The sequence below is a fragment of the Bufo bufo genome, chromosome 2 (assembly GCF_905171765.1).
Source record: "Bufo bufo chromosome 2, aBufBuf1.1, whole genome shotgun sequence".
NCBI classification, from domain to species: Eukaryota; Metazoa; Chordata; class Amphibia; order Anura; family Bufonidae; genus Bufo; species Bufo bufo.
The window spans coordinates 73,291,640-73,303,528 of NC_053390.1; the positions used below are offsets into that span (position 1 = coordinate 73,291,640).

General features: G+C 44.0%; 1 protein-coding gene across 1 annotated transcript in view; it reads right to left on the reverse strand.

Moving 5' to 3' along the window:
* Positions 1-10,013, reverse strand: part of LOC120990710 (von Willebrand factor A domain-containing protein 5A-like) — a 47,927-nt gene extending 37,914 nt beyond the window's left edge. The window contains exons 1-5 of the mRNA XM_040419615.1: positions 9,848-10,013; positions 6,895-7,097; positions 3,415-3,637; positions 559-728; positions 363-483 (exon numbers count right to left, since the gene is read on the reverse strand). Coding sequence (XP_040275549.1) covers positions 363-483; positions 559-728; positions 3,415-3,637; positions 6,895-7,097; positions 9,848-10,013 — 883 coding nt within the window. The remainder of the gene's footprint in view (positions 1-362; positions 484-558; positions 729-3,414; positions 3,638-6,894; positions 7,098-9,847) is intronic.
* Between the last annotated feature and the right edge of the window lie 1,876 nt (positions 10,014-11,889).

Genomic DNA, 11,889 nt, shown 5'->3' on the forward strand with positions numbered 1-11,889 from the left:
ATGAATGTCTAGCAGTCTGCAGTAAGGGTACAGAGGGGTGGTAACCAGTTGGGGGGTGTCCCTGCACAGTATCACTCTATCCAGTCAGTGCTGCCATTGTGAGATAGTGCAGGTACTCACCCCCAACTGGTTACCACCCTCTGTACCATTACTGCAGACTGCTAGCAATTCATTCATGACTTCTAGCAGGAATAATAAAGGAATGGCACAACATAGAGTTATAAGAATAGATGCTCCAGAATTGTTATTACATGGGGAATGCAGGTAGAATTTCAGTATTGAAAAGCTCTACAGTTCCTTAGAGGATGTACTTGACGTGTGCATAGAGCAGGTATGGTCAACGTATTGAGCATCTGAGTCACCTGATGACTTTGGCTCCTTGGCAGCATCAGCCTCCACAGTCACACTCGGTTTGTTCACCTCTGAGTAATAAGCAAGGAGCTCCACGTCTCTCTCAAACTTGTGTCCCTCAGCCAGCGATACCTGGAAAAAAACATGCATTATGTCGGACATTTACTATGGATTTATGCAGTCCGCATGGCTCTGTTATCTCCTCACCTTGGCTGCGGTCTTGTCCTCATTAGTGTACTCCACAGGGCTGATATCACAGTTGGATACTATCTTGACAATGCCGAATGCAGACTGGAAGTGTGCGCTCAGACTCAGGGTGTACGGGATCTCTCCTATAGGCACCTGTGGGCGTGTGGCAGTCACACTCACAGGTTGGTCTAGAATGGGGAATTGGGAACGATGAACAAGGAGAAAAGAAGGAAAAGTAAATAAGTTTGATACAATGTATTCTGAAAAGTCTTCAGACCCTTTCACATTTGTTATATTGCAGCCTTTAGCGGGGGAAAAAAAAAAAGAGACGTTTTTCCCAATCATGACAAGTTTGGAACAACCAGGACTCTTCCTAGAGCTGGCCGCCCCACCAAACAAAGTAATCAGAGGAGAAGGGTCTTGGTAAGTGAGGTGACCGAAAACCCAATGGTCACTCTGGCTGGGCTCCTAACCCTGTGTGCAGATAGGAGAAACTTCTAGAAGTTCACCCATCACTGCAGCGCCACACCAATCTGGGCTTTATGGCAGAGTGGCCAGAAAGAAGCCTCTGCTTAGTAAAAGACACATGAAAGCTGTCTGGAGTTTGCAAAAAAAGCACCGAAAGGAGTCTCAGACTGTGAGAAACAAGATTATCTGGTCTGATGAAACAAGATTGACCTTTTTGGTCTCAATTCTAAGGGTCATGTCTGAGGGAAACCAGGCATTTGCTTATCACCTGGCTAATGCCATCCCTACAGTGCAGCATAGTGGTGGCAGCATCATGCTATGGGAATGTTTTTCAGCGGCTCGGACAGGAAGATTGGTCAAGATCGAGGGAAAGCAGAATGGAGCAAAGTACAGAGATAGTCTTAATGAAAACCTGATCCAGAGTGCTCTGGTCCTCAGACTGGGAGGAAGGTTCACCTTCAAACAAAACAATGATCTACGCACAAAGCTAAGACAACACAGAAGTGGCTTAGAGACAACTGCGAATCTCTTTCAGTGGCCCAGCCAGAGCCCTGACTTGGACCTAATCGAACATCTCTAGATAGACCTGAAAATGGCTGTCCACCGACAGTCCACATCCAACCTGACTGAGGATCTGCAGAGAAGAATGGGAGAAAATACAGAAATTACTTTATCACTTTCTCATTATGGAGTATTGAGTGCAGAATGATGGGGGGAAAAGTTGATTTTTTTTATTTTGGCACAAGGCCACAACATAACAAAATGTGAAAAAAGTAGAAGGGTCATTAGACTTCCTGAATGCATTGTAGATCACAACAGATGTGACTACTGTTATGTATTATTCGTGATTCAGTATGACATCTGCAGTATATGTATATTATCAGCTCTTCATGCATTAACCCTGAAATCAATCATTCATCATAAACATTATCCAAAATCATTATCCAGTCCTCATAAAATTCTACTGTTCTAGTCTTATCAACATTTATCTTCAGAACACTCATTTTCTGTCATCCTTTTCATCCAGGATAATCCCGTATTGTCATCATCCTAATCATCTATGGACACCCCTATATAATAATCTACTCCATCACCATCATCTTCTTCATCCACTATCATTGTAATCGATTATTCTCTGTTGTATCATCATCTGTTCTTTTTCATCCTCATAATTCTCTTTTTCATCATTTCTAATCATCCATTCACATTCATACACCATTATTTACCATCATCCTCTTGATCCACCATTGTTGACATCAATCACCTTAATTCTCTATTATTTCCCCCGTCCAGTCATTCTTCATTATTCTTGTTATCATTCACCCTCATCAAGTCTCACCATGCTTCATAATCCTCACCATCAATCACTCATCTCACCCATGACATATTGTCACAATTTTCAAGAACAACTCAAAGGGTTCACTTAAATGTTTTGACTTGTATTGACATTGTAATGAACAGGAACATGGCTGTACATATGTGGCATCCAAAGGGTTAATTTTACAAAGAGAATAAATCTATTTTGGACTGCCTAGGACATTCTTACTGGCAGATGGCGATAAAGGACCCAGAGCTTTCTTGAGGAAAATAAAGTGAGACTTTTGACACTTCACCCTGGCTTCTACAAGATTCAAGGGTTAACAGATGGACATCTGTTTATCCCCCTGAACACATATAGTGAGGTGAATCAAGTGACAGTGCCAATTCAATATTCACAGTACTAACCCCCTTATTTAATATACTTTCCAGTCACATATAAGGGGTTTGGAGAATGAATCAGAAGGATAGCTCTGAAACCCGAACTAAGGCCTCAAACGATAAACCATGACTGGTTCAATATAAAGGGGTTCACACGACTGAGGCCAGACTGGATACCTAGATGTGGATCTGTTATATCTCCTGCCCTCAAGGAAACATAAAAGATTAAAGATTGCAGGTTTTAGGCCTTTAGCTATTTTTATCAAATTATTTTATAACAGTTTGTATGTAATTTTGTCTCTTTCTGTACAGTGTTTTGTAAGCACTGCACCTTTTGCTATTAAAGTGTGAAACCTTAATGTTTCCGCCTTGTATGCTCTAAGAATCCATAGCCCTTCAATGCGAGTTTTAAATGTTTGATACTTTAGAGCAGGATATGCTTGTGTTTGTTAACAGAGTGGCATCTCATTGGCTGTGATGTAAACGTAGTGACAGCGTATATTTCAGGTGCATGGACTGTTTTGGGGTGTGATTTATGCTCAATTTGCAACCTAAGTTGAAGGTGAGCGCAAGACTGAGTAGAAAAAGATAAACCCCTTGCAGTTAAACCCATATCACATGCTGGGATGGTGCATACATGGCAGGCATGCATGTCAATTACTTTATAAGAAAATGAACATTTTTTGAAGGTCAGCTTGACTGCCTTACCTTTTGGGGTATATCTGGGGTTGAGGACAGCAGGAAGCACAAATCGGATGGCACCGTCAGCCTCAACTGGAAGCTCCCGCACATATTTTAATGTCACTTCAGCCTCCTGACCAGGTGGCAGGTTCCCAACATTGCAGCTGAAAACATCAGCAGAGCTCTTGTCTTCTTCCAGAAGAAAAGCCTGCTGGCCTCGGCTGATGGCCTCATTGTAGGTCCTATGAGCCTGGAGGAAGAGGAAGGAGAAGAGGGCTATGCTATACCTCATCAAGATCTGGCTAGCTGGGTATATTATACGGTATATAGTTTACAGACTTCACAGATTTAATTTTCCAGTAATTTCTGCTGGTTCAGGGTCTGCACAGAGCTTGATTTAAGATTTACATTATGGGAACTATTGTTTTTAACTCCTTGACTTACTTTCTCATTAAAGCATCATACCACCAGAGAATTTTTTTCTACTATAATGTTTAATATCTTTCTACAGGAAGATTCACTCAAAAAAGGCCAAATATAAATATTCTGTAATAACTAGGACTAAGCAATCTGACTAAACAACATGCAATGTGCTCCTCAGTGTATATGGAGCTTCGAACAAGTAGGGATGCCCCAGCGTCACACCGATTAGGTAGGTGCCATAGTGATGTTTGACTTCCTGGTGCACACCCCTGTACCTCTTCACTTAGTCACTCGACTTATCATCAGGATGGTGGTGTACTGTATTGAGCAGTGGATCTTCATGGAAAATGCGTACCTGAATATTTTTGAACAGTTTGTGAATCATTGGACTAGATGGTAGTGAGTTAACGGAGCGTTACTTCCAGCAAGATGGAGCAACGTGTCACACATGGGAAAGGAGCATGGCAGAAATGTTTATATCGGCACACTGCTGGGCGGAGGCTTCCCGGTGACGTCACCAGCTCTAATGGGTGGACTTTAGTGCTGCCATGCTCCTTCACCGGGCTCACTGCTGGGTGGAAGCCTCCAGCTAGCAGTCCTTATGGAGAGCATGGTACATTACCGAAACGCCAAAAAAAAACCTTTGCCCTGAGCGATTCAGCGCAGGGCAAGACGGGCCAGAGAGGTGAGGATGGGGATATGTCCAAGCTCAGCTCTGAACCCGGATAACCCCTTTAAGTCCTTTTTCAGCGACAGGGCAATTTGAAATATTGTCTGAAATATTGAGTTGAAATATGTCTGGCAGAAAACGGAGATCATTTCCAACATCGCATGTAATGCAGTCGATTACACATACACCAAGGTATGTAACATATTTGTTTTTGTTCACTTTGCTTTAGCCTAACGGGATAGAACAGAATATTCAAGGCTTTTTAACATTTCATTTGCTGAAATCAGTTCTAACTTTGGAACTATTTTTTCATATTTGAATATCATGCTTACATTAACATAAAGTTTAGCAACTTTGCAAATACGCTACTTGTTCTGATAAATAACGCTGATACACTATTCCATAGCTTACTTCCCCTCATTCCCTGCTAAGTCAGTGTCTGCACAGAACATGTTTTGTCGATTTGCATCGTAGGATGCACAGTATATTAATATGGCTCTACATACACAGTACTGACCCCAGGTTGTACCCAACCAACTGAATGAGATATAAAAGGGGTAGCGCCATCCTGGGTTGTTTCCTCTACACGGTCCATTTCAGGTGAGCTTAGGTCGCAGCATTTACCTCTATGGCTTCTTGATGCCGGTGTTGGAACCCCACACCTGGCTCTTTATTCTAGTTGCTAGTTATCCACCATCCTTTACCTTTAGCTTTCTGCTTCAGCATACTATGTATCACTGCCGTGGTTGGTCTCCAGCTGACCTTTCTCTCATTTCACATTTTTTAGATATATTTGGTTTATGGGCTGGTCACTGTACCAAGCATTTTCCTATGACCTTCATTAACATGTATCACTGATTCTGTGACCTGTGTGTTCTCCCAGGGTAGCGCCTGTTCTCTCCCTCTCCCTGCTCCCATCTACCTTGTCCATGGCATTATTTGCATGTATTTTTAATAATGTTTTGATATAACTCAATAAAATAAAATATTTATTCTTTGGTACTTTGAGCTCCATTTCTATTTCTTCGCTGAATGAGATATAGGACAGTGTTCACGTTTACGGCACACAGTTCAGCAGAGAGTAGAGGTTTCCTCTACATGATAGTATCATATAGAAGGTTTAAGCAAAGCAGAATTGCTAGTAAGTCAATTTTAAGGTTTGTTTTGAGTATAGAATATCCTGCTCCCAGGAATCATCTTGAAAGAAGACTAACAGTGGCCATAAACACTAGACTATTTCAATATTTTACGTTTGACCAACATTTCTTTAGCTATATCATAGAAAGGAAGAATTGGAAATGTTGAATTTCCAATAACCTAGACGATGCCATTCTGGTCACTGCTGCTGTTCACTTGCCGTCAAAGCTCTACGTGCCAAAAATGCTGGAACTACACAGCTCTGTCCATTGTGTAGTGGAAGGAGATTGTAACTGCATATTCGCTTCAATGGGAGAAGCACTACAGTAACCAGCTCCATCCACTATACAATGGAGAGAGCTCTGTAATTCTGACATCCACTTCCAGCGCCAGAGTTACAACAAAACAGCTGACTGTCGGTGGTCCTGGGTGTCGGACCCCTGCTGGTCTAATATTGATGGCCTATTGAACAGATAGGCCATCAATATGAAAATCCTGGAAAACTCCTTTAAGTGGCTGCAGCTATTCCTCTTGACTCCTCAAACACATACATTCTTGGTTTGGCCATGTGTGCATGTTTTCAATGGGGAGAGGGGATTAACCCTCTGCCAGACACCTCTGAGGTAGCCTAAGGGATCTTTATACGGGCCGAGAGACCACGAGCGTTCATAGGAGCTCTTATGATCGACTATCTCGCGGTGTAAAAGTACTGCCAATTACTCGGGTAATAGATCATTAATGTGGACACAAGAATCGTCATTTGCCAGATCGTGTTGTGTAAACCGGCTCTGCTGTCAGCAAACAACGAGTCTGTATGGGGACGAGCCATGGCATTAGATGTAAATGCGGCGGTCTCCTCTGCTGACAAGCAGGTTCTTCCAGGGAGGGAAACGCTTCCATCCCGACAATTGCCGGCTGTATCGCACCGTCTAAAGGGACCTTTACATTTCCAAATAATTGCTAAATGAAAGTCCCTATGAATGCTTGTTAGCAATTATATGGCAGAGTCTCGGCCCTTGTAAAGGGGACTTTATGCTCTTTGAGAACAAAGGATTGGACATATTGAAATTTAGCATGCTTGATGCTTCTTTCCCATGATATCACCTGTCCAGGGAGACCTGGAACACCCCATACACATAAGATAATTGGTTAGAATTGCTGCAATCGGTGTCTTTAGCTGCATCTGGTGTCCTCAGACTTTGCTCTTATGAGTATGGGTACCATTAGTTGCCACTGTTACACTTTTCATGATATCCTCAAAAGCACCAACAAATTACCTGTTTCTTCTCCTGGAGATCAGCTACAATGGTCTTTCCCTCTACTTTGGCCTCAAAGCTGTAGACAGCTGAGTCTTCATCCATGGGGAATACAAAGATGGCCTCCACAGCCTTCTCCTCCTCATTCTTGTACTTGAGCGTAGCAGACACATCAGCCACAAAGCCTTTCACCTGGACGTCAACAGAGATCCCCTTGAGAGGAACTGAATGACCCAAAGAAATTGAAGAAGTAATATGTGCATCAACTACATGTACTGTTCTTGATAGGATTGAGTGCCTAATATAACGTAAATAACATATACCATGTCCCATACTAGTCAAGGCAAAGGTGAGTTAGACAGGGGCACAGGGCACTACTATGACTTTGTAGCCTGAATGAGACCCCAGCAATGGTTTAGTCTTTTGTGTTTACTTATTTAATTTTTAAAAGGGGTTTTCCTGTATTTTCATAGGATCAGGTCATCAATATCAGTTTGGTGTGGGTCCGACTTCTGGTACCCACACTGATCAGCTGTTCGAAGAGGACATGGTGCTTCCAGAACACTTAGGCCTCTTCCTAGGCCATGTGGCATCATGTTCATTGGGGACATGGTATAGGCGCAGCTCAGTTCCATACAAGTGAATAGGGATGAGCTGCGATACCAAGCATAACCGCTATCAAGGACTGCACTGTGCTTGGTAAGCTGTAAGGAAGCGTCCTTTGAAGCTCCATTGAGCGCGGTGGGGCTCAAACAGCTGATCAGCGAGGGTGCTGGGAGTCGGACCCCCGTGATCTCCTATTGATGATTTATCCTGAGAATACGCCATCAAAATAAAACTCTGCATTGCATTATTTCTGATTTATTTTTAGCTTTGTACATTTTTGTTGCGCCCCTCTTACCTTTTCTTTTTCTTGAGATATTACGAGATGAGTGAGGTTTGAAAAAAATATATATTCGTGTTATTTGCAATGTAACGCAAATAGTTTTTTTGTTTTTCAAAACCGGTCATCTCGTATGACACCTCTCAGGATTTTTCAAGCACAAAGGAAAAAAAATAGGAAGGACCCATCTGTACTTTTAAAAGCCTTTTGTTATTGCAGCTATTTGGGAAGAGTAACTTATAGTTTTGTTCATTAGGGTTGTATTTAGAGGCTCCTTCACCATGTTATAAGGGAAAATAATAAAATTAATAGAAACCCTAACCCAAACCTGAACTTCAGTGAGGAAGTCCGGGTTCGGGTCTGGGTACCACATTCAGTTTTTTCTCACGCGCGTGCAAAACGCATTGCACACGCGTGGAGAAAACTGAACATCGGAACGCAATCGCACTCAAAACTGACTGCAATTGCGTGCCTACTCGTGCGGGTTTGCCGCAATGCACCCTGAGCAAATCCGTGATGCCCGTGTGAAAGAGGCCTAAGGCCTCTTTCATCCAAGCGTGAAGGATTAGGATGCGTTCAGTGAAACTTGCACCATTTTGCAAGCAAGTTCAGTCAGTTTTGCCTGTTCAGTTTTTCAGTTCAGTTTTTTCTAATGCATTTTGATGCACTTGTGATAAAAAACTTAAGGTTTACAAACAACATCTCTTAGCAACCATCAGTGAAAAACGCATTGCATCCGCACTTGCTTCCAGGTGAAATGCGTTTTTCACTGAAGCCCTATTTACTTCTATGGGGCCAGGCCTAAGGCCCCTTTCACACGAGCGAGTATTCCGCACGGGTGCAATGCGTGATGCGAACGCATAGCACCTGCACTTAATCCTGACCCATTCATTTCAATGGGTCTGTGTACATGAGCGTTTTTTTTTCACGCATCAGTTCTGCGTTGCGTAAAAAACACAGCATGTTCTATATTCTGCGTTTTTCACGCAGCCCTGGCCCCATATAAGTAAATGGGGCTTCAGTGAAAAACGCATGCCCTGTGCTTTGTGCACACAGCAGCAGGGAGCTTACCATGGCAGCCAAGGCTTCAGTAGCGTCTTGGCCGCCATGGCAACCGACCGGAGCCCCACGACTTTGACTTCACTGCTGGGGCTCCAATCAGAAGCTACCACTGCCACAAATGAGGAGAGGAGGAGGGGACCCTGAGGCCACTACCTTCAATAACTATAATACTGGGAAGGTTGGGGGGGCCCACTGCGCCACCACTGAAGATAATTAACCTGTTAATACAAATATAGGATGACAAGGCACTCTACGACAAGGTGCTGCGATCCCCGTCAATTAACCCCTCAGGTGCGGCACCTGAGGAGTTAATTGCCGCGTTTGGAGGATTACAGCGCCTTGTCATAGAGGGCGGGTGCCGGGTATGTTATACTGCTGGCACCCACATCCTACATTTCTATTAATAGGTTAATTATCTTCAGTGGTGGCGCAGTGGCCACAGCCCCTCCCTTACTCCTCCCCTGTCTTCTCATTGGCGGCAGTGGCAGCAGCGGCACAGTGGGGAAGGAGGGAGAGACTGCCTCCTTCTCCACTGTGCTGCTAAGGAGAACATGGCGCGTGCTTAGAGCGACATGTGCCATGTTCTCGAACTGATACTAGGCTGCGCCGTAGCGCAGTCTAGTATCGGAAAATATTAAAACCTGGTATCGAATTGGTACGGGTCTAAAGGTATCGATTTGGTATCAATAGTTCGATATCAGGTGCAACCCTAATCCATTACACCAGTGATGCCCAACCTGTGGCCCTCCAGCTGTTGTAAAACTACAACTCCCACCATGCCCTGCTGTAGGCTGATAGTTGTAAGCTGTCCAGGGATGCTGGGAATTGTAGTTTTAGAACAGCTGGAGGGCCGCAGGTTGGGCATCACTGCATTACACTATGAATATTCCATAAAAGTATAATTGGATAAACCTTTAACATAGTGACCGCTATATCCCTGAAATTACGACAATAAAAGTCACCCAAGACTCCCCAATGAGATATTATAACATTTTCTGGTTGGCAAAAAACTGGAAAAAAGTTTCTCACCTGGAAGATTGAAACCAAAAACGATGAGACCACAAAATGGAGGAGGCAGCGGCATCTTGGGTCTTGCTCTGTTAGGACATAAGACACAACAGTCATCAGGATGTCTCTGTATCTGTGCTTCCTCAGCTAAGTATCTCTGATCTCTATCATATTTCAATTTGAGCATTGTTCTCAGTGACTCACAACTAGGGATGAGCGAACCCGAACTGTATAGTTCGGGTTCGTACCGAATTTTGGGGTGTCCGTGACACGGACCCGAGCCCGAACATTTTTGTAAAAGTCCGGGTTCGGTGTTCGGCGCTTTCTTAACGCTTTTTGAAAGGCTGCAAAGCAGCCAATCAACAAGCGTCATACTACTTGCCCCAAGAGGCCATCACAGCCATGACTACTATTGGCATGGCTGTGATTGGCCAGTGCAGCATGTGACCCAGCCTCTATTTAAGCTGGAGTCACGTAGCGCTGCACGTCACTCTGCTCTGATCAGTGTAGGGATAGGATGCAGCTGCTGCTGTTAGGGCGAGAATAGGCAGTGATTTATTTACTGAAGTGATCGATATACAGCTGTGTATCATACAACCTCTGCTATTCAATTGTTCACTGTTTTAAGGCTGCCCAGAGCGTTTTTCAGTCACTTTTTTCTGGGGTGATCGGCGGCCATTTTGTGTCTTGTGGTGCGCCAGCACAAGCTGCCACAAAGTCCATTTTTAACCATCAATAGTGTGTTTTTTTTTTTGCTATATCCTACATCAGGGGCTTGGCTAAGCTTGCTATTTTATTGAGGGGTAAAATACAATTGCCAAAATAGCAGTACCCTAAATCTGGTGTTTCAGCTGTGGCTAGCCAATTGTAATACTGTCTGCTGTCTGCCGAAGCACAGTTTTTGTTCTGGGTTGAATACAATTCCTAACTTAGCAATTCCCTAAATAATTGTTTTCTGCTGTATCAGGCCAAGTTTAAATCTATCCATAAAAGGGTATATTAGATTGAAGGTGCTGATAGGGTCATCCTCAATAACTTCACACGCTACCGTGCATTTCCAAGTCTAATTCGGTCCGTAAACGTATACCTGTCATCCAGCGCCTAAATAATAGGCCTACAATTTATATTCAGCTAAATCTGTCGTTACTGCTGTGCCTGTATTAGTGTAATATGGTACCTAAATAGATAGCCAGATAGTGTTAGGTGCCTGTAAAAAAAGGCCTGAATTTGAATTCAATACATTGGGCCAAATAATTTTTTTCTTATTGTGGTGAACGGTAACAATGAGGAAAACATCTAGTAAGGGACGCGGACATGGTCGTGGTGGTGTTAGTGGACCCTCTGGTGCTGGGAGAGGACGTGGCTGTTCTGCCACAGCAACACATCCTAGTGAACTAACTACCTCAGGTCCCAGTAGCCGCCAGAATTTACAGCGATATTTGGTGGGGCCCAATGCCGTTCTAAGGATGGTAAGGCCTGAACAGGTACAGGCATTAGTCAATTGGGTGTCCGACAGTGGATCCAGCACGTTCACATTATCTCCCACCCAGTCTTCTGCAGAAAGCGCACAGATGGCGCCTGAAAACCAAGCCCATCAGTCTGTCACATCACCCCCATGCATATCAGGGAAACTGTCTGAGCCTCAAGTTATGCAGCAGTTTCTTATGCTGTTTGAAGACTCTGCTGGCAGGGTTTCCCAAGGGCATCCACCTAGCCCTTCCCCAGCGGTGGAAGACATAGAATGCACTGACGCACAACCACTTATGTTTCCTGATGATGAGGACATGGGAATACCACCTCAGCACGTCTCTGATGATGACGAAACACAGGTGCCAACTGCTGCGTCTTTCTGCAGTGTGCAGACTGAACAGGAGGTCAGGGAGGAAGACTGGGTGGAAGACGATGCAGGGGACGATGAGGTCCTAGACCCCACATGGAATGAAGGTCGTGCCACTGACTTTCAGAATTCGGAGGAAGAGGCAGTGGTGAGACTGAGCCAACAGCGTAGCAAAAGAGGGAGCAGTGGGCAAAAGCAGAAAACCTCTGCCAAGAGAGTCCGTCTG